This window comes from Tupaia chinensis, unplaced genomic scaffold (assembly GCF_000334495.1).
Source record: "Tupaia chinensis unplaced genomic scaffold, TupChi_1.0 Scaffold146177_1, whole genome shotgun sequence".
Classification (NCBI taxonomy): Eukaryota; Metazoa; Chordata; class Mammalia; order Scandentia; family Tupaiidae; genus Tupaia; species Tupaia belangeri.
Window position 1 is genome coordinate 1,875,467 of NW_006206032.1, and position 26,804 is coordinate 1,902,270.

The window sequence follows — 26,804 nt, forward strand, 5'->3', positions numbered from 1 at the left end:
TAGCTGCGTGCGCCTCAGCATCTCCGCGCCATGGCTGGCCTCAACTCCCTGGAGGCGGTGAAACGCAAGATCCTGGCCCTGCAGCAGCGAGCGGACAAGGCAGAGGACTGCGTGAAAGGCCTGCAGCGGGAGCTGGCGTGAGAAAGCTGAAGGTGATGCAGCAGCTCTCAATCGACGCATCCAGCTGGTTGAGGAGGAGTTGGACAGGGCTCAAGAATAGCTGGCCACAGCCCTGCAGAAGCTGGAGGAGGCAGAAAAGGCAGCGGATGAGAGCAAGAGAGGAATGAAGTGATAGAAAACTAGGCTATGAAAGATGAGGAGAAGATGGAGATTCAGGAGATGCAGCTCAGAGAGGCCACGCACAATGCTGAGGAGGCCAACCGCAAATATGAGAAAGTAGCTGGTAAGTTGGTCATCGTGGAAAGAGAGCTGGAAAGGGCAGAAGAGCGTGAGGAGGTGTCTGAACTAAAATATGGTGACCTGGAAGAACTCAAGAATGTCACTAATAAATTGCTCGAGGCTGCATCTGAAAAGTATTCTGAAAAGGACGACAAATAGGAAGAAGAAATTAAACTTCTTTCTGACAAACTGAAAGAGGCTGACATCCATGCCGAATTTGCAGAGAGAACGGTTGCCAAACTGGAAAAGACAATTGATGACCTGGAAGAAAAACTTGCCCAGGCCAAAGAAGAGAACGTGGGCTTACATCAGACACTGGATCAGACACTAAATGAACTTAATTGTACATAACCAAAACAGAAGAGTCTGTTCCAACAGAAACTCCAGAGCTCTGTGTCTCTCTTCTCTTGTAAGAAGTTTGTTTTGTTATTGCATCTTCGCCTTGCTGGAAATGTCAAGCAAATTACTGAATACATGACCAAATATTTTCTATCTGAGAAGCTTTGAGCACCAGTTAAATGTAATTCCTTCCTTCTTTCCAACAGTACCAGCTTTTTCAGCTCTATTATTATCCTTAAGTTGCATTTATTCCTGAGGTAGGCAGGGTATTTCACAGTGAGCATAAGACCGAGGGCATCTGGTTCCTAGGAAAACAGATCACCCCACACTTTCACGAATAGACTGCTATTTAGTCATAGATCAATTTAAAACACTGAAGACTATAACCTTGGAGTCATAGTTTATCAAACAATAGCCTATAGAAGGCTGTGGACTGGCTCTTCCACATATTTCTTTCATTTAAAAGTGATTCTCTGAAGAGCATGTGTTGTATTCCTTTAAGGACCCCTGTTTGTCTACTCTAAGGCCACCCACTCAAAGCAGGAATATGGTGGAGTTTAGTCCTATTCAAACCAGAACAGCTGCTAGCCCTCAATAAATGGAGCAAAAACAAAAAAGACCATTTAACTGAGATCAACCAGGAAAGATTTTTTATTCAAGCTACTATTACTAAGGATCAAAATATGGCCTCATATCTGCTAATATATAGTGAAATTCATCTATTAAAAATATTTCTTGGGGCTAGCAGGTGACATGGTGGTTAAGGTGCTGGATTCCCATATGGTCAACTGCAGTTCAAGTCTTGAACCTGGTGGCATGAAAATTACAACAAATGAATAAATAAATAAATGTTAAAAATCTAAAAAGAGGGACTGACAGGTGTCATGGTGGTTAAGGCACTAGATACTCGCACATGGCCGACCATGGTTCAAGTTCTGGACCTGGTGGCTTGCTTGCTTTATTTCTCTCTCTTTCTCTCTTTTTATGTGTGTGTATGTGCATGTCTCCCTCTGGTCAAATTAAAATAAATGAATAAATAAAATGAAATAAACATGGGCCTGCAGGTGGCATAATGGCTATGTCACTGGACTCCCAGGTAGTCAACCACAGTTCAAGTCCCAGACCTGGTGCCTTAAACTCGTGCCGGGCACGTGTGCGTGCGTGCCCAAGATCCCAAGAGGAGAATGGAGGAGAAGGGATTGCAGTGTGGCTATTCTCCCTGGAGGGTGATTTCTTGCTTTCTGTCTCTCTATCTCTCTCTGTCTTTCTGGCGAGTACACACACCATATAGCAAAAATAAAATAAAATAAACAATTCTTTTTTCTTTTTTTTTCTTTTTTCTTTTTTTTATTTAGCTATAGGGCACGTGCGCTCACCAGAAAGACAGAGAGAGACAGAGAGACAGAAAGTGAGAAATCACCCCCCAGGGGGGATGGCCACACCACAATCCCTTCTCCTCCATTCTCCTCTCGGGATCTTAGGCATGCACACACACGCGCCCGGCATGAGTTTAAGCCACCGGGTCCAGGACTCAAACCGCGGTCAACTACATGGGAGTCTAGCAACATAGCCATTAAGCTAACTGCTGGTCACAAAATAAACAATTCTTTAAAAAAATTTTTTTTAATCTAAAAAGAAAAGAAAATCATTCTTGTATCACTGATTTTTAATCATCTAGCTTTCTTGAAAACTGCTGATAGAATTGCTGAGGGAATCATCACTTCTCTCCTAATTTTTTCTCTTTTTAAAGTTTTTACTCTTTATTTCATGAGAGGTTGTGAGAGAGAAGACCCCCAACAGGGTCTGATCCCATCGTGCTGTGACACACCCTCACCCCCTAGCAATCCCGCCAGACAGGACAGGCTTGTTCAGGTTGACCCAGCCCAGAACCCTAGGTCCTCCCATAAGGCTCTAGCATCACACATCAGTGCCCTTCCATCTGGACCATCCAAGGGCCCTTACTATATCTTCAAAAAATTAATGTCTAAACTTAAATGTTTAGGAAAGTAAGTCATTATATAGGACAGACCGTGTCTATGTTTCACCTTAGAAATATTGTATTTAAAGTTTTTTACCAAGGGGCCAGCAGGTGGCGTGACGGTTAAGGCACTGGACTTCCCATGGCTGACCACAATTCAAGTCCTGGACCTGGCAGCTTACTTTCTCACTTTCCTTTTCTCTCTCTGGTCAAATCAAAAAATAATAAAATTAAATAATCTTTTAAAAAATGTTTTTCAGAGGCCAGCAAGTGGCATGGTGGTTAAGGCACTGGAATCCCACATGGCAGACCATGGTTTGAGTCCTGGACCTAGTGGCTTGCTTTCTCACTTTTCCTCTCTCTCCCTCTCTCTCTCTCTCTCTAGCCAAATTAAAAAGTAATAATAATAAATAAAATTTTTATTAAATTCTTTGTTAAAATTTTTAATAAATTTTTTATTTGAAAAAATGTTTTTCAGTTAATACTTTAAATTGGGAGACTTCATATAAAATTTAGATTTACTATTTGCGATAATATAGTATCTAAATAGAACCAAGTTTCAATAATCAGAAAGAGCAGGGGTCAGCAAGTTATAGTCCATGGGCCAAATTCAGCCCACTGCTTCTTCTGAACAGCCCAAGAACTAAAGATAAGTTTTTCATTTTAAAATGATTGGGGAAAAAAATCAAGAATAGTATTCACAGCATGTGAAAAGTACATTAATTTTTTTTTTTAAATGAGATTTTCACGCTCCCCAGAGTGATAAGAGAGAGACAGAGAAAGAAAGTGAGAAATCAGCTCCCGGGGGGATGGCAATACCATAATCCTTTCTCCATTTTCCTTTCAGGATTTTGAGCATGCACGCACATACACCCAGCTTAAGTTTCAAACCACCAGGTCCAAGACTCGAATTGCAGATGGCCATGTAGGAATCCAATGCCTTAACCACCAAGCCACCTGCTGACCCTTACATGAATATTTAATCTCAGTGTCCGTAAATAAAGCTCGATTGCAACTCAGTCAGGCCTATTCATTTATATATCGTCTATAGCTATTTTCACACTACAGTCCAGCAGAGCCGAGTGGTGGTGACAGACTGCACACAGCACAGCTGACGGTCTCCACTAAACTTCCAGGGACGTCTGTGAATCTCTTCTGTGGTTTGGTCACTTTCTCCTCCATAGCAGCTTTTTAAATTTTATATAAGACTGATCGATTTATATTTGACCAGAGAAGGACAGAGCAAGAGAGAGAGTGAGAGAGAGGTAAAGTGAGAAAGCAAGGGTCCAGGTACAGGACTTGAACCACAGTCAACCATGTGGGAGTCCAGGGCTCCTAACCACTAAGCCACCTGATAGCCCCCATAGCAGCTTTTATCTCGCACTAGCTTATATGAACAAACAACATAACTAGCAGTCAATAAATGCTCTCCTAACTCCAGCCCCCATAATAAAATAAGGTACAATGTGACCAGGAAGTAGTAATTAAAATCCACTGCATTTTGACCAATGCTCATGTTTTAAAAAGTATTTATTTAATTTTATTTATTAGTTTTTAATTTGATGAGAGAAGGAGAGAGAGGAAAAGAGAAAGAGAGAGAGAGCAAGCCACCAGGTCCAAGACTCAAACCATGGTCATCCATGTGGGAGTTCAGCATCTCAACCACTACACCACCTGCCAGCCCCGCTCATTACTTTTAAATAAAGTTCATAAAAGACTACAAAAGATGTTTTTAAAGCTATATTTGAGATTCTGAGAATGAGCATTTATATAAACCCAAAATCCTTTCAAAAAGGCTCAACATAATCCCAATATACTATTGGGTTGTCAGAAATGTCATGACTCATTTTTCCACAGAAAAGCAGAAAAACAGGTCATGACTTTCCCAATGACCCAATAGACGAATCTCATGAGGGAAAAAAAGCTTCTGCTTATTTTCATCAGATTTTAAAATGAATGGCCGAGATAGTGCAGGTGATAGAGAGTCACTATGCAATACAAAAGCTTCCTGAAGGCCAAAAGCATACAGGGTCATATGGGTTCAGTTCCCAAGACAACCTAAGCATAACGAATACACCTATGATCACAGCTGGCTGGAAGGGACTGTGCCATGACAAGACCCTGTCAGGGCACCCTGTCTCTCTTTTTTCTCTCCCTTTCCCTCTCTCCCAGGAAAGAAATGAATAAACTTTTTTAAAAAATACCAGGCTGGCCCTATAGCACAGTGGTTAAATGCTATGAATTGGAAACTGGATCCCACATGACCAACTATAGTTCAAATCTCAACCCTGGCAGCTTGAAAAACACACCAGGGTCATTAGTGTGTGCACCCAAAACCCTGACGGGATGAAGAAATGGAGGCTAAAGGATTGTGGCATGCCCATACTCCACTAGGAGGTACTTTCTCTCTGGCACACACACAAGTAACTTATACACACACACACATATATATGTGTGTATATATATATATATGTATATATAGAGAGAGGTTTATATATATATATATATACATATATATATAAACAAAAAGACTTAGAAAATAAAATATTCCAAGACAATGTCAGCATCACACCAACAGTCTGCTGTTAAAAAGCACAAAGGTTATCACACCTGAGCACAAATCTTGGATCCTTTTCATGCCTCACCTGAATAGCTGTCAGTTTGTGTCTTAGGTTCACAAGGATAACGCGTGCTAATAACAGCAGTATGGGCTTCGATGTCAGACTGTAGACGGATTCACCATCCAGAATGAGCATACTCAGAACAACCGCATCCAGTCCCTTGACCTGAAAAAGTTCAAATCTCAACCCTGGCAGCTTGAAAAACACACCAGGGTCATTAGTGTGTGCACCCAAAACCCTGACGGGATGAAGAAATGGAGGCTAAAGGATTGTGGCATGCCCATACTCCACTAGGAGGTACTTTCTCTCTGGCACACACACAAGTAACTTATACACACACACACATATATATGTGTGTATATATATATATATGTATATATAGAGAGAGGTTTATATATATATATATATACATATATATATAAACAAAAAGACTTAGAAAATAAAATATTCCAAGACAATGTCAGCATCACACCAACAGTCTGCTGTTAAAAAGCACAAAGGTTATCACACCTGAGCACAAATCTTGGATCCTTTTCATGCCTCACCTGAATAGCTGTCAGTTTGTGTCTTAGGTTCACAAGGATAACGCGTGCTAATAACAGCAGTATGGGCTTCGATGTCAGACTGTAGACGGATTCACCATCCAGAATGAGCATACTCAGAACAACCGCATCCAGTCCCTTGACCTGAAAAAAGTTTGTAGGGTGAAATGGCATAATTGTCCAAAATACTAATCTTTATACACATTATAATAATATAGACTTTTCAGTTAATTTGGCTTTGAAATCTATTCACAAGAGCAGTGAATATATTCACAACAATTGGTACTGGCCAGAATGATAACAAATGCCCTTACAGATCTATACAGCCAGCCTGCCCTGACGGATGGCCACCAGTCCACTAGATTGCATATTGTTCCCCTTGAGTTATCTGTTCAAGAGAAGAACCTTCCTAACGTGCCAACTGGACCTGTATGTAGCCTCACGGAATCATCTTGTAAATTCAGGTGGATACCATCATCTTTATTTCCCAAATGCAAGCTAAGCTGGTAAGCACTGTATGAGGCATGCCTTTAAGGAAAAAGATCTTTACTTATTTCAATCACTTGGAGGTAACTGTCTTACCTGTTCTAGCCCAAATTTCATATTATTGTCTTTTAAATGAAATCCCTAAATATACATAACAAACAAGAAATTTAATAGGACAACAGACAAAAACTATATAAGGAGACAGTCCATGATGTACTCCTTGGACATCGCCACCTCTGATACTCGAGCTCCACAATGAATACAAAGCAAGTTTAGTATTAAAGCTGCACCTTTGATATGCCCTTCTGAACACCTTGGGGTTGTACCAATAAAACAAGAACATGGTTGCAGTCAAGGAGTCGTGGGTTTGGCTCCTGGCTCCACACAAACAAACAAAAAACAGGACCAGTGCAATGGCACATGTCTGTGGTCTTAGCCAGCTGGGAGGCTGCTGTAAAAGACAGCAACTTGGCATGACCTGTAATACCTAGCCACCGGGTCCGGGACACGAACCACAGTCGACTACATGAGAGTCCAGCGACATAGCCATTACACTAACTGCTGGTCCCAAAGTTCCTACACTTCTCATGCAGGTCATCTCTGCTTACTTAGCCTGTGCAGACGTGCTCAAACATTCCTGAGGAAGCTCTACTGATGACCTACTGATACAGGGCAATATCATCTTCATATGCAAATAATAATCATCATTATCACCACGGAACACCTTTGTGCACAGACTTAAAGAAAGTATTTGTGGGGTCAGCAGATGGCATAATGGTTGCATCACTAGACTCCCACATAGTCGACCACAGTTCCCAGACCCAGCGACCTAAAACTCAAGTCAGGTATGTGTGTATGCATGCTCAAGATCTTGAGAGGAGAATAGAAAAGGGATTGTAGTGTGTACATCCTCCCTGGGTGATAATTTCTCGCTTTCTGTCTGTCTCTCTGGTAAGTGCAGTGTTCCCTATAGCAAAACTATCTCTCTCAAAAAAAAAAGTATTTGTGATAATGAAATCACCTGTGGGAGCTGTTACTAAGCACAAGAGCAAAACTTACCTATTATTAGGTTGTCTGAAAAGCCGTGACTTTTTTTCTGTTTTTCTATGCAAAAATGCGTCATGACTTTCCCGACCACCCAATACAAAATTAAACAGATTTCTACTTTTGCTTCTTTGCCAGAAAAGATCTTTATGTAACTGTGGTAATATAGCAACTAGGTGACTGGTCCAGCTGTCTGTGCTTTGATAAAAAGGCAGTTAAGAAAGCACCATAAAATTAGAATGTCTGAAGAGTCTGAGACTGAAAATGGAACATCTGGAAATCTTGGAAAATTTGATCAATGAACAAATCTTCTTAGTGATTTTGTGCAAGCTAAGAAGTCATGTTTCTTTCCTACCTACTATTAACTCCAGTCTATAAAGAAAAAAGAATGACTAACATAAAAAATAAACAACACAATCCATTTGTTTACAAAGACTAAATAACATAGTAAGAACCATGTATGACATTTTCCAATAGCATACCTCATTGAATTGCTGCATCAAAACAGATGGCAAAAAATCCTGAGGGTGTAAGTCCACAGGTGGCCCCGTCCAGTTACTCTGAACGAATAGTTGCAAACTACTCACACCAAGTAGGAATATCAGCTGCTGTCTATGTAATAAGATGGGTAAAGAAATCAATTCGAACCATTATCACTGTAATCCCAAAACACCACTTTATTCAGTTTGATTTAAAAAGATAGCATTCAACATATACTGAGACTCCCCTAGAGAATCACCAAAAGTTTTTCTGAAATTTAAATAATTTAGGTGTACAATGTCCAATAGTATAACTATAAGCCATGCAGGACACTTTTAAATTTAAAATTAGTTAAAATTACACGAAGTTTAAAGTTCAGTCCTTTAACCACACTGTCCATATTATCAAGTGGTCAGTGGACAAGGGTGGCAGTGGCTAGGGCATAGCACAGTGCAAATACAAAACGTTTCCATCAGCTCAGAAAATCCTCTTGAATAGTGCTGATTCGGGCCCTGAAAGGGCTTCTGTAACGTTTTCTTGCATTCTATTTACCAGCTCAGGTATTGCTAGAAGAGATGAGAAACTGACTTCATGAAAGAAAACTAATAAAAAAAAAGCTGTTTTTTAATGTTTTACAAATCCTGCACTAGAATAAAGACTATATATATTTTACTGGAACCTACTGGGTCATCAGAAAAGTCATGATGTCATGACATGACTTTTCTGATGACCCAATATTTTTTTCCCAATCCTGCTTTGCTTAAAACAGAATGAGCAAACTGGGGCCGGCAGGAGGTGTGGTGGTTAAAGGTGCTGGATTCTCAGGACCAGTAGGTGGTGTGGTGGTTAAAGGTGCTGGATTCTTGGGACCAGCAGGTGGTATGGTGGTTAAGGCGCTGGACACTCCCACATGGCCAACCATTGTTCGAGTCCCGGACCTGGTGGCTTACTTACTCACCTTCTCTCTTTCTCTGTGTCTCACTCTGGTCAAAATTAAAATAAAATAAAATGAATGAATGGTAAATAAATAAAATTAAATAAATAATTCTTTAAAAAAAAAAAAGAAAGGTGCTGGATTCCCAAGTGGCCAATTGCGTTTCAAGTCCTGGACCTGACAGCTTGCTTTCTTGCTTTTCCTTTCTCTAACTCCGTCTAGTCAAATTTTAAAAAAAATTTTTAAATAATAATAACAAATGGAATTAAATAAGTAAATTATTCTTTTTACAAAAAACAGAATGGGCAAATTTTTCTATAATAAAACGGATTAAATATTTCAGGAGCTATTTGTCACATGCATTTTTCCCCAACCCTTTAAAAATGTAAAAACCATTTTTAGCCACTATGGGCCACAAACTGTAATTTGCTAACCCCTAGACTAATACATAATTAGATAGGATTCAACTCCAGCAAATAATAGAGCATCCTGGAGTTTCATTCTGAAGAGAAAGTAACAGCAGTTGCCCTTTTCTTCTCACAGCCCTGACACCATTCCTTAAAAAGAAGGTTCTTCTAGTGGACGGGGGAGTGGGGAAACCCTCAAACCCACAAGCCTATGGTAGCAGAATGCAGCGTGACCAAGAGCAAAGAACACAGCACTGGCACAAACAGGATGAGAGCGCCTGCTGTAATTCAAAGTTAAAAATCTGGGAAAAGCAGGTGTGTGGCAAGAGCATAAGGCCTTTCTATAACTATCCTAGCTAAAAACCAAAACCCTTCAGCTAGGCTCAATGGCACACACCTGTCAATCTCGGCTACTCACACACGTCAGAAAACAAAATAAGAATCAGAAATGACATTGTAGGGCCAGCCCTGTAACCTAACATTCGGGAGGGCCTGAGCTCACGTGGCAAGTTGCAGCTGGAATCATAGCCCCAGTGGCTTGAAAAATACACCAGCTCATGTGCATGTGGACCCCAAATCCTGACAGGATGAAAAGATGAGGGAAGAGGGACTGTGGCATGACCATGCCCTATTATAGGGTGCTTACTTCCTCTCTCTCCTCCAGTCACTCTCTGGCAAGTACATGCACCCTCAGGCAACTGGGGAAAAAAAAAAAAAAAAAAAGACAAGACGTTGTAGAAATATAAATTACCAGTAAATGAGAAAAATAAAAAGGAATGATAGCAGTTTTAAAAATAAAATAAAAAGCCTAAGAGCAGCATTCTGTGAACATCTTTTAGATGGGTTATATGCTATTTACCTTTACAACTTCAACACCTGGCACACTAGTCAGTTCATTTGTTGAAGAACTAAGTGAAGCCATTTCCTAAAAATAATGGTAAAATTGTGTCCATCTTAAAGATAATTAACATTGGGGGCCAGCAGGTGACACAGTGATTAAAGGCACTGAACTCCCACATGACCAACTGTGGTTCAAGTCCTGGACCTTGTGATTGCTTTCTTACTTTCTCTCTCTGTCTGGAAAATAATAATAATAATGATATATAAATTTAAATAAAACAATTATTTTTTAAAAAAAGATAATTAACATTTGACATGGATGTGACAGAGTAAAAAATCGAAGAATCGGGGTCAGCAGGTGACATGGTGGTTAATGGTGCTGGACTCCCACATGGACAACGGTGGTTTCAGTCCCAGACATGGCAGCTTGCTTCCTCACTTTCTCTCTCTCTCTCTCACTTTGTCCTTCTCTGGTCAAATTAAAAATAAATATATATGGTTAAATAAATAATTATTTTAAAAATGATTTATTTTTTTAAAAAATGGAGGTATCAAATCTGTAACAGTAAATTGTAAACCATGGAAAAGCTTAGGTTTTACTGCTATGTAACTATCCACTACACTTGACCCTATAAAATCAAATAAACTTTAATTGAAAAAGGTAAACTAAGGACTCCTTAACAAAAAATTATGTTCTCTGATCTCTAGAAAGATAAACTCTTAAAACATAATTATTCAGGTGACCAGCAGTTAGCGTAATGGCTATGTCACTGAACTCCCACATAGTCAACCACGGTTCGAGTCTGGGACCCAGTGGCTTAAACTCATTCGGGGAGCGTGTGCACGCGTGCCCAAGATCCCGGGAGGGGCGTGGCCCCCCCCCCCCCAGGGGGGTGATTTCTCGCTTTCTGTCTCTCTGTCTCTGGCTGGCTGGCGAGCGCACGTGCCCTATAGCAAAAAGATAAATAAAAATGAATTAAAAAAATATATAATTACTCAGCAATCTAGAAATAGACTGATAGTATCTGTTCCAAGTTAAAAAGATATAAGATCTAAAATCTCGCCTATGGTTAAAAGTTACCAGACCTAAGTGTCCAAAAGCTCAGCGGGTTAGCAGTTTTCGCCAGTCCCATATAAGAACTCTTTTTATCCAACATCGCTTTACTTTTTCATTCTGGATGGTCTTCCCATTAATAGTTCTTACATTGCTTTTCACATCACAAGTCCTGAGTAAATGGAAAGCCAGGTTTTTCAACAGCTGCTAATATCAGAGCTTGATATCAGCACTATTAAACATATTCAGAGTCTATTTCTCTTTGAAAATTTTAAATACAATTCTACCTTTCTGTTTTGTCCAAATCTATTGAATGATCCAGGAATGTGACTATCTGCTTCTCCAGGTAGCTATCAATCTTTTCTTCAGTCTTCATTGTTGAATTAAAAATATTTTGAGTCACTGAATTGAAGAACATGGCCTCATAGTTCCCTTCTAGCAGCAACTGTAGGAAAGATCCACTCTCTGTAATACAAAAACATGAGTGCAATAATCCAAAAGAAAAAAAAAGTATACAAAAAAAATTATACTAAATAAAATGTATATTAGGTAAATCTGCCATGTTCATGTGCAAAAAAAAAAAAAAAGTATATACTGCCCAACTCTTTTCCATTTGTCAGTCTATCCTTTAATCAAAAATGAGCTCTCAAGTCTGACATCATCAGGTAGCATGGTGTTTGAGGCACTGGACTCCCACATGGCCAACCATGTTTTGAGTCTCAGACCTGGTGGTTTGAAACTCACGTTGGTTGCAGGTGCGCCCATGCCCAAAATCCCAAGAGGAGAAGAAAGGATTTTGGTGTGTCCATCCCCTTTGGTGAGTGATTTCTCACTTTCTGTCTCTGTCTCCAGCAAACACATGCACTTAAAAAGAAAAATCTCTCTCTTAAAAAGAAAAAAAAATCAACTCAAGTCTGACTTCTTCCATTAAACTTTTCCAGACCACAGTATTTCAGACTATCAGACTTTTCACAAGACTTCAAACTTCCTCTATCCTAAAGCATTTGCCATGCACACACACACACTACTTCTATACTGTCCATTATTTGTCTTCTGGGTCCAGCCTAAATCCCACAAGCAGACATGCCTATACGCCTGCCATAGTAAATGTCTTTTAACTCTTTCTTGTATACGTGCATGGCTTACAAGAATTACATCTTTGCAGGCTCATTTCAACTTTTCTGCTTACCAGCTATTTGACCTTGAATAAGTTACTTAATCTACCTGCACTTATGGTAGTTTCATCTGCAAAATTGTATGAAAAGTATTATCTACCTTACCTGTCTATTTTAAGGATTAAATGACTGAATTCATGTTAAGGGTTTAGAAACTAACTGGCACTGTCGTTACTGTTACTGAACCTGAGAGGTTATTAGAATGGGGTGAAGACACGCAAAGAAGCCTGAGGACCACGCCCACCATGTCAAGGACTCCACAAGAAAAGTCTTAAGGAATCGGCCAGACTATTAGGAGGGGAAAAGAGGGAGGAATGAAAATCCAGGCGCTGCCACTCCTTTTCTTCACGGCTCCCACGCTGGCCATAACAGGTGCGCCTCTTACCTGAACTGGTGATTCCCTCCTGCTTCCATTGCTGCCGCTCCGCCTCAGTGGGGAAGCCCCTCAGAACTGCCAGCTCCGGGGTCCACAACGCCCCGGACATCGCTGCAGCCAAAACTGGTCCCTACGCGAGTCACACAGAAGTGAAGAAAAGAAATCCAAAAGAGAGAGTGCAAAGGCTCCCAAGTCTAGTGGCGACAGTTACACTAAATACACCCACAGACCTATTAGCTCATGTGCGGACAACGGCACAAGGAGGCGGCCATGACAGCAGCGCGGGGAACGCTGGGAAAAACACGCCCCCCGGTAGGGCTTCCGCCTAGGTCAATCCGGAGTCCTATTACTGAGCATGCCTATGCTCCACCCAGGGGCGGGGAATGGACTGCGCCGGGGCGTGGCCGAGCTAGGCCCCGCCCCTCAGTAGCCGAGCTCTGGCCCGCGGAAGAATGGGGGCACAGCCTAGAGCGCGCTCGGTTAAACTTAACTGAAAGGGAGCTCCGGTCAGCACTGGTTTAAGTGGAAGCGCTAGCGCTGTGATTCTTTAACGTTTTACAGTCAGAACCTACGTGTTGAAAACCGTAGCCCTTCGCCTGAGATGGACGAGGACCCTTAACTCCCGATAGCTGGGAACTATTGCAGAGACCCACTGGAGTCAGTGAACCCCACTCCACTTATAACTGTCAGCGTCGAATAGGTCTGTATTTTTTTTTAATAAAGTATAAGAAAAGTATCTGTGTTTAATGCACCCACCAAGTAAATCAGACCGAGAGGGAAGTCTGGCTTAGCAGCTGTTGCAAGTAGGTTTTGCAGGAGTCTTTGAACGCTGCAGAGAAAGGCCCAAGAGGAAAGATGCCAGCCACTCCTGACTGCTGTCTAAACACAACTTTAACCTTCAGAGCAGCACTGCTAGGAGAGAGGCTAGGCTATGAGTTACAGAATGCCCAGGAATGGCATTATTCCCCCAGCCTGAGGCTTGCTCTTTGAAAAGCCACGCAAGACCCCAGAGAAGGCAAAGTGACCCTGACCACATAAGATTCTTGGAAGACTCAAGCTCAACCGACCTAGGGAGGACTGTAGTTCTTAATTTCTTCTTCAAGCCCAGAGCCAGTCCAGATCGTAGATGAAAACAGAGCTAAGCTCAGCCAAGCCGCTGCCAGCAGACGCCAAAGGAAGCCAGTCTTGGCTATGGCAGAGAGAAAAACAGAGGGAGGTTGGGAGGGAGAGAGGGAGGGAGAGAGAGAAAGAAAGAGAGAGGGAGAGAGAGAGAGAGAGAGAGAGAACGAGCCCCCCTCCCTTCCACAATATTCTAGGATGCTTAGAATGGCTTCTCACTGAAAAGTAATTAAAAGTTACCTGTGTAGAGAATATTTGACCAGTGCATCCATTTTCTTTTTAAGCACAAAAGCTGACACTGTCTAAACTGTGTGCTGTAACTGAACATCTGTAGAAACACACCAACCGCTGCTCCAAAGTTCCTCATTTGCAGGTGACTCCCTTCCAACCCCACAGTTAACTTGGAACTTCGACTAATTCCAGGTTGGCGGGTTTTAAATATGGTATGCTAGACAGTGATTGTGACCAAGTCTATTAATCTCTCTCCAGGAATAAAGTAGGCGAGAGGGAGAATAGTCTCCATATATATATGTGTGTATACACACACACACACACACACACACGCACACACACACACACATATATATTGAGTGGAAACTTGGGACAGGCTGCTGAGATACCCACTGTATGGTTTAGTGTGGAATACCTGGGCCCAGCAGTCTGTAGGTAATCCAGATGTTATTGTTAAGATTTTTCTCTTGGGGCCGGCAGGTGGTGTGGTGGTTAAAGGTGCTGGATTCCCACATAGCTGACTGTGGTTCAAGTCCTGGACCTGGTGGCTTGCTCTCTCTCTTTCTCTCTGTCTTGTCAAATTGAAATAAACAAATGAATAAAGTTAAATGAAGTAATTCTTAAAAAAAAAAAAAAAAAGATTTTTCTCTTCCTCTGCTCAGATTTCTCAGGTATTTTAAATCAAGGGTCTGGCTGCCAGAGCTCTAGAACCAAGAAGAAAGCCTAGGAAGCCAGTAATCTCCCATCTTCAGTAATTTATTTAAAAGGTTTATCAGGTTTTTCCTCTTTCATGTGTACACATGCACTACAGAGAAAGTATCCTCCACCCCAAGAGAACAATCATGACACAATCCTGTCCTTCAATTCTTCACCCCAGCAGGGTCCCGGGCATCTGGAGTTTTTGTTTTTTTGTTTTTTTTTCCTGGACTCAGGTCCTGGTGAGCCATGTGGGATCCAGCTTTCTCTGGGCAGTGCTTAACTGCTGCTACCAGGCTGGCTCCTTTAGTAATTGTTAAAGCTCCCCAGGTGATTCCAATAAGCCAAGAATTAGGATGAGCTAGCATGTACCAGAGACTGCACCGGGCATTTCACTTAACTTGTCCTGTTGATACTTACAACATGAGATGGGTATTATCTTCTTCTATTACAGATGAAAAAGCCGAAGTTCAGAGAAGACTTGTTCCTGGGGCCAGCAAGTGGCATGGTGGGTAAGGAACTGGATGCCCACATGACCAAATATGGTTTGAATCCTGAAAACCTGGCAGCTTGCTTCCTCTCCATCTCTGTCTTGTGATAGCAAATTAAACAATAATAATAAAATTAAGTAAATAATTCTTTAAAAAAAAAAAAGACTTGTTCTCCCCTCTGTAACCCCACAGACTATAGCTGATGTGGAACTGGAGTATAAACTTATAAATCAGCCAAAAAATACCCACATCTAGATCTGAGATGGTAGGCCATGTTGGGAGAAAACTGGGACCTTTTATATTGAAAAAAGCATTCACACAAACGTTTTAAAAAGACTGGCTGCCCCATATTGCTTTACACTTGCTCAATCAGTGACAACCTAAGTGGATTTTTCAACCCAGACAATCAGTGTCAGCCCTTTGTTTCTGAAAGCTGGCCTGTCATGGACTCACTCTAGTAAACATGACTGAGTGTCAATGAACCAAAGACTATCGTATTTTTTACAGCCGGCATTTAGCCCCCTTATCCACGAGGTCTTAGGGCACACATGCACCCACACCTGGAGTGAGTTTCAAGGTGTCAGGTCAGGGATTCAAACTGCGATCAGTTATGTGGAGCCCAATGCCTTAACCACTATGTCACCTACTGGCCCCAACTAGAAAGGTATTTTTTGCTTTATTTTCAATTAGCAATAATCACGCCTCGGATAAACCTCATTGGCTACGATACTGCCACTGTGCAAAGCTTTTTTTGCTTTATTTTGTGATAGTAACTTTAGAATTAGTATTTTTATGAACAGACCAATTTGCTTTACCAGTTTCTGGATTTCTTCAGGTCCTCTGCACTGTGTTCTTGGACCCAGGCCATCCTGTGTGTGGTTGGGGATTTGCTCCATCATCTCTAAGGCCTTTACACTCACCCTTCTTCCCTGGCTCCTCACCCTGCACACATGCTAAAGTAATGTCACAATAAAACATCTATTTTCCCCACATTCTGCCAATTCCCTCTTCCTCTCTACACTTTGGTGACCTCAGTTTATGACCGACCTTCGGGACTCTACGCTTATCCTCGATGGCTGGCACAATGATTTCCCCGCAACAGTCTGACCACGTTGCTTCCCTAATTTAAGCTACTTCAGAGCCCTACATCACCTGCAGAGAGTCAAAGCTCCTTTACAGGAACCAGCAGATAGCATAATGGATACGTCACTGGGCTCCCACAACTGACGTGGTTTGAGTCTTGAACCCAAAGTCTTGAAATTCATGCCAGGCACATGTGCGTGTGTGCCCAAAATCCCGAGAGCAGAATGAAGGAGAAGGGACTGCATGCAGCATGGCCACTTCCCGGGGTGTGTGTGGGGGGGTGGTTTTTCACTTTCCGTCTCTGTGTGTCTGGCGCGTGCACACACCCTATAGCAAAAATCTCTCAATAAAACAAAACTCCTTTACAGGGTAGATGAGGCCTTGGATGACCCAGTTGCTTACAATCTTTTCAATGCAGTAGTTTGCCATCCCATTCTACTCCCGCTTTGCCTGTTACCGTCCAGTAACACCTAACATGGCGCCGTTATCCTGAGCTCTCTTTTTGCTCTCCTGGGTCTGTCCCTCTGCCTGGCTAATTGCTTTCTCCTCCTCCTTCAAGATTTGGGAAAACTTCCTCCAGGAAGACTTCCCAGACTATATCACCTTAACACCCACAATTTTGCTTGAGATAAGTTCCCCTTGTCTGTACTACTCCTAATAGTACCCTATGAATAGTACCCTATAAATAACCCTATAAATAACATTTTGTAGCACAATGTGTTTGTGTCTATCTTTGCTCAAGTGTAAGAACATAAACCTAGTACAAAGTGAATGCTCAAATATTTGCTGACATAAAGTCTAGATCTCAAATGGAATCATTTTATTGTAATCAGTTACACATTTAGATTTTTTTTTTAGGCCTCGATATTTGAAAAGCATGAACTGAACCTTATAGGTCTAATGGTGAGAGGGGTGATGGTGGTGGAGAAAATGTCCCAACCATATATTAATTTTTTTTAATTTTAAGTTTTTTTTGCCATAGGGTGTGTGTGCTTGTCAGAGAGAGACAGTGAGAGGGAAAGTGAGAAATCACTCCTGGGGGAACAGTCATGACACAATCCCTTCCCCTCTATTCTCCTCTTGGGATTTTAGGGAGGCACACACACGCGCGTCCAGCATGATTTTCAAGCCACCAAGTCTGGGACTCGAACTGTACGAATCAGTCATGTGGGAATCCAACACCTTAACCACCATGCCATCTGCTGGTCCTGATATATTAATACTTTTTAAAAATCCAGAATTGGAGGCAAAAGATATACTTGACAGCAGCTTCTTACCATTTAGCCCAGACAGGACCCTGACAGGCCCAAACCAACCAAACAAGCAAAAATATAAAGAACAAAATAGCCTGTCAATAGGATTGATGACTATTCTGCTACTTTTTATTGCTGGTATTTTTTACTTGGATTTTAGCTATTAGATCTGAGTGATATATAATTGAGTTTTTTCCTTCTCAGTGGCCTCTACCGCTCTTTGGTCATTCTTGGCATAGCTCCGTAGTCCCCTCCCATCAGACCTAACACAGTGTGTTTCAGAACCCTTGATGTCCTGGTCACATCCTGCTTGCTCTTTTATCCCTGTTTCAGGAGCTCTGTACCTTGTGCAGAAGAGTACTATGTTCCTTAGCTTGCACTTTGTCTTCAGAGAGCAACACCTTGTTCAGGAGACAGCTTCTATTGGTCAGAGTGCCCACACACCACTTTCCTTTATAAACACTGCCAAGAATCACCTTAGCTTTTCCGTTGTAGTAACTGGTTTGGAAAAAGCATCCTTGGTTCTCCCATGCTTAGGTCTTGAGAGTGTCCAATTCTTTTATACAAATAGCATTTCACACCATGGCAAACTGTTTAGAAACAAGACATACTAATTCACCTAAGTCTTTATTTATTTGGCTCTAGGAAAATTTGCATGAAAATGAGCCTGTATGGCAGGTACAGAGTGTACTGTAACAGCACCAGAGGTACATCCTCTCTCCTCTACAGAGCCTCAGTGTTTAATACATACAGGTGACTTTAGTAATAAAACCAGATAGTCCAGGAGAAAAGGAGCCCTTTAGGAACAAAAAAATCAGTTTAGAGTGACTTTTCAAATTGACCATTCCTTTTCATATACTTAAATTCAAATAACAGATACATTCAGAGGCCCAAATGTTGGCATAGAATAAAATCATGTTCATTTATTTTTTTTTCTGCATCTTAGAATTAGAAGGCATAAAATTAAATATGTTGAATGTAATAAATTCATCCATACAAGTGCAAGTCTCCAGCTATAATGCATTTTATGGCAGATTTATTGTTTTAAAAATGTACCAGTAAATCAAAAAAAGAGGGAGTATGTCCATTTAACTTTTATTGAAGTGTATGAAGGAGGTCTTCAGAAATCAAATATGAGCATGAAGATATGGCCAAACATAAAATCTATCAAATTCAGTGAAAAGTTGCTGACTTTAAATAGTAGTTGTAAGAATGACCAATATATATTCTTTGTTAACAACCCCTCACTCTACAGTAAAAAAAAAATAAAATAAACATTCAGTAAACATTCTTTCCTAAGGTAGTTTCCCTTATATATCAGTGATTTATCCATTTCTTTGTATACACAAATTTGTTGAACATACCAATCAGTGGTTCTCACAATTGAAAAATAAAAGCACAAAAAAGTTTACACTCTTGTACAGGTAAATAAAAGATCACCTTGAATTAAACTGGATCTCCTTAAGGGCATAGTATAGTTTCAGTTTCATTACCTATTACATAATTAGTTTCTTACATACAAATATTGACATATTTGGCTTGTGCTTCGAAGCCTTGTGTCTATTAAGTCCACGCCAATGCAGCTTATAACTGGAAGTCACTCGGGAGTTCTTTGCTGCCACCGGGTTTGACCTGATCATGTGGTAGAGTCTCCTCAGCACCTGCTGTGGCCCTGCACACCTCAGAGGCATCCTCAGTGTCAGGGTCCAAGCCCTCAGGGCAGGGAAGTTTTAGTAACTCTTCCCGGAGTTGAGCGGTGTGACGCTATAAGAGAAAAAAACGACTAATGTTAGAATTGCAAACTCTGAGATCCCAAAACATCACTTGTGGGAGGGACTTGGTTTTAACTAAACCAAAGATTTAAGCTTCCGAATATGAACACCCTCCTGTGTAGGCTGCTGTTATATTAAGCACATAGTACATAAAACTGGCAAGATCCCTCTTTGCAAAATAACTGATGCTGGAAGCCCTGAGTAACATGCCTATAGACCCCTAGAAAGGATGGCCACACTGCAGCCCTCCATTCTCCTCTCAGGATTTTGGCATACACACACACACACACACACACACACACACACACACACACAAACATACACGCCTGCTATGTTTTGCCAGTCATCAGGTATGGGAATCAAACCATGTTGTTAGCCATGTGGGATCCAGCACCTTAACCACCATGCCACCTGCTGGTCCCAAAGTTCTCTTCCCTTTCCTCCATCTTCCTCTCAGAATCTTCGCATAGATATACAACTGGCATGATTTTTAATCCACCAGGTATGTATTGCGAGCCACAGAATTTGCCAAGTCGGACCCGAGGACTTAACCTCCAGACCACCTGCTGGCCCTTCAGTGAAGAGTTTTAAAGTTAGAAAGAAGGAGTGGGTGGATATGGGAGAAACTGAAGAGAGGGAAAGGAAAGATAACAGGGAGGAGATGAAAGACGCACAGGTTATCAAAGCAGATCATTTGGATGCAGAAAAAAAAAGGGTGGCTATTATAAAGAGTGACTCCCACATAGGGGGAAAAAATCTTCCAATCCCTATTTTACATTTCCATTCTATGAATGCTAAAGTTGAAAACAATTGCTTACTGTCACCCACATAGGTGTGTATCATACCCAATGCCATCAATCAGATATTGGAGAAGCTGCAACTCACATCTTTATTACTCCAATTAACAAAACTCTGGGGCCAGACTGTAGCACGGTGGTTACGGTGGCTAGATCTCAGAGGGCCAACTGTGCAGTCTGAGTCCTAGATCTGACAATTAAAGAAACATACATGTGTACCCCAAAACCTGACAGGAGGGAGAAATGGAGGAGAAGGGATTGTGACAATTCCACAGAGGAGTGTGTGTTCTCACTACCCCTTTCTCCCCGTATCCCATTTCTCTAAGCAAGCACACACACACTCTGAAAAATTCTGAAAAGATTCTGGAAGGTTGGGACCAGCAGATGGCATAATGATTATGTCACTGGATTCCGACATAGTCAATCACAGTTCGAGTCCCACACTTGAAAGCTTAAACTCATGCCAAGCACATGTGTGTACGAGCTCAAAATCCCGAGAGGAGAAGAAAGGGGAAGGGACCCGGGGTGTGGGGAGGGTGATTTCTTGCTTTCTGTCTCTCTGTCTGTCTCTCCAACAAGCACACGCGCCCTGTAACAAAAATCTCTTTAAGGAAAAAAAAATTCTAGATGGTAAGATGACTATGAAAAGGTTAAAGGAATAAAATAAATCGCTTATGGAGCATACTTTCAGGTCATCATTTTTTTTTTTGGGGGGGGGGAGAGGTTTTCGCTATAGGGTGCGTGCGCTCACCAGACAGACAAAGAGAGACATAGAGACAGAAAGCGAGAAATCACCCCCCAGGGGGGATGGTCACGCCGCAATCCCTTCTCCTCCATTCTCCTCTCGGGATCTTGGGCACGCACACACACGCGCCCGGCGTGAGTTTTAAGCCACCAGGTCCAGGACGCGAACCACGGTCGACTATGTGGGAGTCCAGCGACATAGCCATTACGCTAACTGCTGGTTCCCCAGGTCATCATTTTTAAAGAACTCTTAGAAACTCTGTTAACTCAGTTTCTTTACCTAGTCAAAATTTAAGGAACCTCTTCTCAAAAAAAACCAAAAACAAACAAACAAAAAAACATCTTTTCTATACTTTTGGGTAGCAATTTCAATTTTTTCTTTAATTTCTATAAATTAAGTATATTTAATCATTGTACTTAACAATGTATAACATAGTTTTTTCAAAGCATATATGCATTGCATATAGATCAAGTCAAAATATTACCATATACATCATTCCGAACAGGTAACTTTCCATTGCTGTGTCTGTAAAACAATTTTTTCCCATGGGCCCCTCCCTTCTACTTCCGCAATTCTGTCCTCTGAACATAAATAAAATATTTGAACCCCCAGTAGGGCTGATGTTAGGAAGGCGAACGCACCTTGAGAGCTGCTGCGTGGTGAGACATAGTTCTGCCTACCCGTTTATCGCTGCTGTACTGCTGGATGTCCGCAATCCACTCTTCACACTGGGCCATGATCTCAACTCTTTTCAAGTAAAAATGTTTATGTATAACCTTGAGAAAAAAAGCAGACAGTAGAACAAAGTGTATTCATCATCAAAGTTCAAAAGAAAAGGATATGGCATTAAAAAGAAATGTAAAAGGCACTGCAATATTTTTCTATCCATAAAATTCAAGTGAACTCTACCATCAGCACCAGAAAGAATGGCTCATGATATCAGATGACACATGATAATATAACCACTTTTACAGCACACACACAAAAAAAGTCTATTCCTGCTATATCCCTATCCAGAGAGCACAGGGTTTATATAACGCAATATATTCAGAAGGTCAATGTAACCAGGAGAAAAGGATTTGAAAAGTATATAGCTTAATACAAAAACCATGATAACTACAAAACCAGAAGGGAGGTGGATATACTAGAAAAAGATATTTTACACAACAATGAAAACAACAACAACAACAACAACAACAACAACAAAACCCAGGGAGTCAAAAAGGCATGAGCCAGGTTTGATTAGGAAACTCAGAAAAGCATTCACAGGCTGCCATCTTAATTCAAGCTGGGTTCTAAAGGAAATGAGCGGTATTGTTTCAAATGATATTTATTTGCTTGTTTTAAAAAATATGTAAGTCCTCTGTTTATTCTTTCAATAAAATATGCATAAACCAACAAATTATAACTATTTTCATACACTTACAAATCCAAGCTTAGCACAGTCAGAAAACTGCACAGGTCATATGTCCACATAGGAATGGGTTTTACCACAGTGAACACACCAGTGTAACTTCTTTTTTTTTTTTTGGAGAGTTTTTTTTGAAGTTTTTTTTTTTTTTTTTTTAATATAAGGCATGTGTGCTCACCAGAAAGACAGAGAGAAACAGAAAGACAGAAAGTGAGAAATCACTGCCCGGAAGGATGGCCAGGCCACAATCCCTTCTCCTCCATTCTCCTCTCGGGGTCTTGGGCATGCATGCACACGCACTGAGCGTGAGTTTTAAGCCACCGGGTCCAGGATTCGAACTGTTGTCGACAACATGGGAGTTCAGCAACATAGCTATTACACCAATTGCTGGTCCCCACACCAGTGTAACTTCTATTCAGGTGGTAAGAGGAATGTCATCGCACATGACAAAAGCACCCTCCTGTTTTCTCTAACCACCAGTCTTCATCCAAAGGCACACAACTACCCAAAGCCTTAAAACATAAGTTAGTTCTGCTCATTTCTGTATTTTATATAAACAGAATCACCTAAAGGGGGAAGTAAGAATCAAGCAGTTTTACAGTGTTAAGACTATTATACCTAACAGCAAAGCAGTTACACATAAAAAGAAGTGTCAAGTAGTTAAATGATAAAGATTTAAATCTTATAGGCACTGAAGAATTAATTTACGACCCAGGGAGGTATATAGCCCTTTTGTGAACAGAAGCTTAAGTTTCATTTATCCTTGAGTTTTTAAAAAATATTTTATTTAACTTTATTTTATTATTGTATTTATTTATTTATTTTAATTTGACCAGAGAGGGACAGAGTGAGTGAGTGAGAAAGAGAGAGAGAGGAAGCCACCAAGTCCAGGACTTGAACCACGGTTGGCAATGTGGGAGGTCTACTGCCTTCAACCACCACACCACCTGCCAGTCCCCATTGATTTTTTTTTAACATGGTGCCTAAAAAGTTAATATTTGACATGGGTGTAAAATGAATTACATAATATGAATAAACCAAACTTTTTTTTTTTTTTTTGAGAGGTTTTTGCAAGAGGGCACATGCACTCACCAGAAAGACAGAGAGACAGACAGAAAGCGAGAAATCACCCCCAGGGGGGGATGGCCACGCCACAATCCCTTCTCCTCCGTTCTCCTCTTGGGATTTTGGGCACACACGCACACGTGCCCGGTGTGAGTTTTAAGCTACCGGGTCCGGGACATGAACCGTGATTGACTACGTGGGAGTCCAGCAACATAGCCATTACGTTAACTGCTGGTCCCAAATAAACCAAACTTTAAGAGAGACAGAACAGTATGCGCTTTAGAGCCAGCCCACATCAATTTTATGGTAATAGAAATAAGTGGAAAAGCATATTATTGGGTTGTCGGAAAAGTCATGACACAGTTTTTGCATAGGAAAACAGAAAAAATACATCATGACCTTTCTGACAACCCAGTTTGAAGGACCGTTTGTAGGGCCTGCTCCACATCGTAGTGGTTAAGAGCTGAATCCCACATGGTGAACTAGAGTTTGAATCCAGCCCTGGGGTCTTAGAAAAACATTCCAGGACTGTGTGTGTGCATGTGTACCCAGAATCTTGACAGGATAGAGAAATGGAAGAGAAGGGATTGCAGCAGGACCACAATGCTTAGGGAGGTGCTTTATCCCCCTCTTTCTCTGTCTCTTATGAACATATGTCCTCTGGCCACTAAAAAGAAAGAAGAATGTGAATAAAAGAAGGCACTGGTTTACTGCCAGTAAAGATGTCCCATTATAATGTTTCTTTATTTACTTTATCCCCTAGGTATTAGTGTAAAAGTGATTTCTTACAATCAAGGCACAAGCCTATGTGAAAAAAATCCAACTTCATCTTTCAAAGGACACTGACATGTAAATTCGTTAAGAAATAACAAATATATAAAGAAATGTTTTTATATTCCTTTTGCACATATTCATCAATGCTATCTTATGAAGTCTTCAGTTCTATTACATGGTACTCCTGCATAGTATTCCCTTAAATATATTGATTAGTTTTCTGTCATGTAAACATGCAAGTTTTTTCTCAAAAACATTTAATTTTGAGACCAGCAGCTGGCATAATGGCTATGTCGCTGGACCCCATGTAGTTGACCATGGTTCAAATGCTGGGCCGGGTGGCTTAAACTCATGCCAGATATATGTGCGTGCGTGCCCAAGATTCCGAGGAGAATGGAGGAAAAGGGATTGCGGCATGGCCATCCCCCCTGAGGGGGTGATCTCTCGTTTTCTGTCTCTCTCTGTCTTTCTGGTGAATACACGCGCCATATAGCAAAACCCTCCCCCCAAAAATAAATTAATTAATTTAAAATTTTTTTTTTAATTTTTACCACAATATTTAAGGAGGTTTTTGCCTTAGGGCTCACCAGAAAGAGAGAGACAGAGACAGTGAGAGGGAAAGTGCTGGCCACTATAATTCACTTTTAAAACCATACTGGGGGCCAGGAGATGGTGTAGCGATAATGTTGCTGGGATCCCACATGGCCGACAGTGGTTCGAATCCTAAAGCCAGTGGCTTGAAAATCACAACATGCATGTGTATGCATTCCCAACATCCCAGGAAGAGAATGGAGGAGAAGGAACTGCGGCATGGCTATCCCCCTCCCCTTCTCCTCACCACGGGTGATTTCTCGATTTCCCTCTCACTGTCTGTATTTCTCCAGCAAGCACACGTGACCTAAGACATAAAGCTCTTAAAAAAAAAAAAAAAAGTGAATTATAAAGGGAATCAATTTAAAGAAAAAAAAATGTTTCAGAACATAGAAAAAACAGGATGTGATGTTAAACTAATTTGACATCACAGGTAAAGAAAGTGTAAGTACACTTAGGCAGATTATGGAGAGACAACTAAACACAGGGAAAGACCCATCCTTCAAGGTATAGTGGGAAAAAAAGTACCTGAGTATTAAGACAGATTTTAGAAGCTAACTACTGTCCAATTATCACTATTAATTTTTTTTTGAAAGAGATATTTTCTATAGGGTACGTACACTCACCAAAGAGACAGAGAAAAAACGAGACATCGCCCACCAGGAGGATAGCCACAATATAATCCCTTTCCCTCCATTCTCCCCTTGGGACTTTGGGCCCACATGCGCATGCACCAGGAATGAGTTTAAAGCTGCCAAGTCCAGGACTTGAACCACAGCCGACTACATGGGAGTCTAGCAACATAACCAATACACCATCTGCTGGCCCCTGTCCAATTATATTTATGTGGAGTATTTTAGAACATATTTCGACAATCTGCTAGTAGAATGGTAACCATTAAAAATAAGAAATAGAAAAATGCTGCTGGCATAATGATAAGGCTGGACTCCCCATGGCCAACTAAGGTTCAAGTCTTGGCAGACCTGGTGGCTTAAAAATCATGCTGGTCACAGGTGCATGTAATGCAAAACCTCAGGAGGAAAATGGAGAAGGAACTGTGATGTGGCCATCACCCTGGGGGGTGAACTGTGACTTTCCCTCTCACTGTCTCAGGCAAACACACGTGCACTATAACAAAAACCTTAAAAAGAGAGAGAGAGAGAGAGAGAGAGAGAGAGAGAGAGAGAGGAATAGGGGCCAGCAGGTAGATTTCCATTTGACCAACTATGGTTCCAGTCCCAGACCTGGCAGCTTGAGAGTTGCACCAGGTGTGTGTGTGTGTGTGTGTGTGTGTGTGTGTGTGCCCAAAATTCTGAGAAGAAAATAGAGAAGAAGGGATTGTAGAGTGGCCATCCCCCCAGGAGGTGATTTCTCACTTTTCCTTTCACTGTCTTTCTCCTGGTGAGTATAAAAACCCTATGACAAAATCTCAGAGGAAAAGGAATAAAGAGGCACCAGTGTTGCAGCAACACGTGAGGCAGACTCACATGGGAAGGTTAGTGCTTCCTGTGCAGAGACCTTCCTGAGTATGCTGGTCACATGATCCAGGACTGGCAAAAACTGGGGAGGGGGCATCATTTTGAGACCCTAAATGGGATACTGCATGTATCTCTCTCTCTCGCTCTCTCTCTCTCTCTCTGACTCATGGAATAAATAAATGAACCTTCAAAACAAAAACCAAAGGGCTAGCCCATGACATGATGATTAAAGTGGCTGGATCCCACACAGCTAACTTGTGGTTCTAGTACCAAATCTGGAGACTTGAGAAACATGCTGGCTGTGTGTGCCTGGGCATCCAAAACTCATGAAAGGAGAGAGAAGGAGAAGAGATTGCAGCCTGATCGTTCTCCATGGGAGTGCTTTCTCACTTCTCTGCCTCTCTTTCCAATGAGTATACACAGCCTCTTTTAGGCTGTAAGTGGCTTTAAACTTCATCTGTAATATATTATTACTGAATTTTAAAAGGGGCCAGAAGATATTGTGGTGGCTAAGGCAGTGGATTCCCACATGGCTGGCGGCGGTTCTAGTCCCAGATCAGGAGGCGTGCCTTCTAACATTCATGCTCTCTGTCTCTTTCTGGTAAGTATGCATGCCCTATAGC

The 26,804-nt window shown here is 41.3% G+C and overlaps 2 protein-coding genes, 1 long non-coding RNA gene and 2 pseudogenes across 7 annotated transcripts in view; 2 read left to right on the plus strand and 3 right to left on the minus strand.

Annotated features, from left to right (window-relative positions):
• The window catches only part of TTC27 (tetratricopeptide repeat domain 27), a 182,242-nt gene extending 169,263 nt beyond the window's left edge, over window positions 1-12,979 (minus strand). For all 4 annotated transcript variants that reach the window (XR_003547960.1, XM_014584280.2, XM_014584281.2 and 1 more), the window contains exons 1-4: window positions 12,685-12,979; window positions 11,412-11,589; window positions 7,892-8,021; window positions 5,883-6,023 (exon numbers count right to left, since the gene is read on the minus strand). Coding sequence is in view for 3 of the 4 variants with exons in the window: in XM_014584280.2 (XP_014439766.1) it covers window positions 5,883-6,023; window positions 7,892-8,021; window positions 11,412-11,589; window positions 12,685-12,784 (549 nt within the window). In the remaining variant the exon portion in view is untranslated. The remainder of the gene's footprint in view (window positions 1-5,882; window positions 6,024-7,891; window positions 8,022-11,411; window positions 11,590-12,684) is intronic.
• On the plus strand, window positions 28-758 carry LOC102500722 (tropomyosin alpha-4 chain-like; annotated as a pseudogene).
• Window positions 12,980-13,109: 130 nt separating the features above from the next.
• LOC102502544 (uncharacterized) lies at window positions 13,110-15,260 on the plus strand. Of its 2 annotated transcripts, none has more exons than XR_337450.2 (3): window positions 13,110-13,375; window positions 14,079-14,217; window positions 15,176-15,260. It is a non-coding gene; the product is annotated as an uncharacterized LOC102502544 (long non-coding RNA). The 2 variants fall into 2 exon arrangements; XR_001369763.2 differs by having other exon boundaries at window positions 14,079-14,167.
• Window positions 15,261-15,828: 568 nt separating this feature from the next.
• On the minus strand, window positions 15,829-15,959 carry LOC114006210 (uncharacterized; annotated as a pseudogene).
• Window positions 15,960-18,162: 2,203 nt separating this feature from the next.
• The window catches only part of BIRC6 (baculoviral IAP repeat containing 6), a 266,821-nt gene continuing 258,179 nt past the window's right edge, over window positions 18,163-26,804 (minus strand). Inside the window, exons 74-75 of the mRNA XM_006168813.3 lie at window positions 21,504-21,638; window positions 18,163-19,312 (exon numbers count right to left, since the gene is read on the minus strand). Of these exons, the coding sequence (XP_006168875.1) occupies window positions 19,133-19,312; window positions 21,504-21,638 (315 nt within the window). The 3' untranslated portion in view covers window positions 18,163-19,132. The remainder of the gene's footprint in view (window positions 19,313-21,503; window positions 21,639-26,804) is intronic.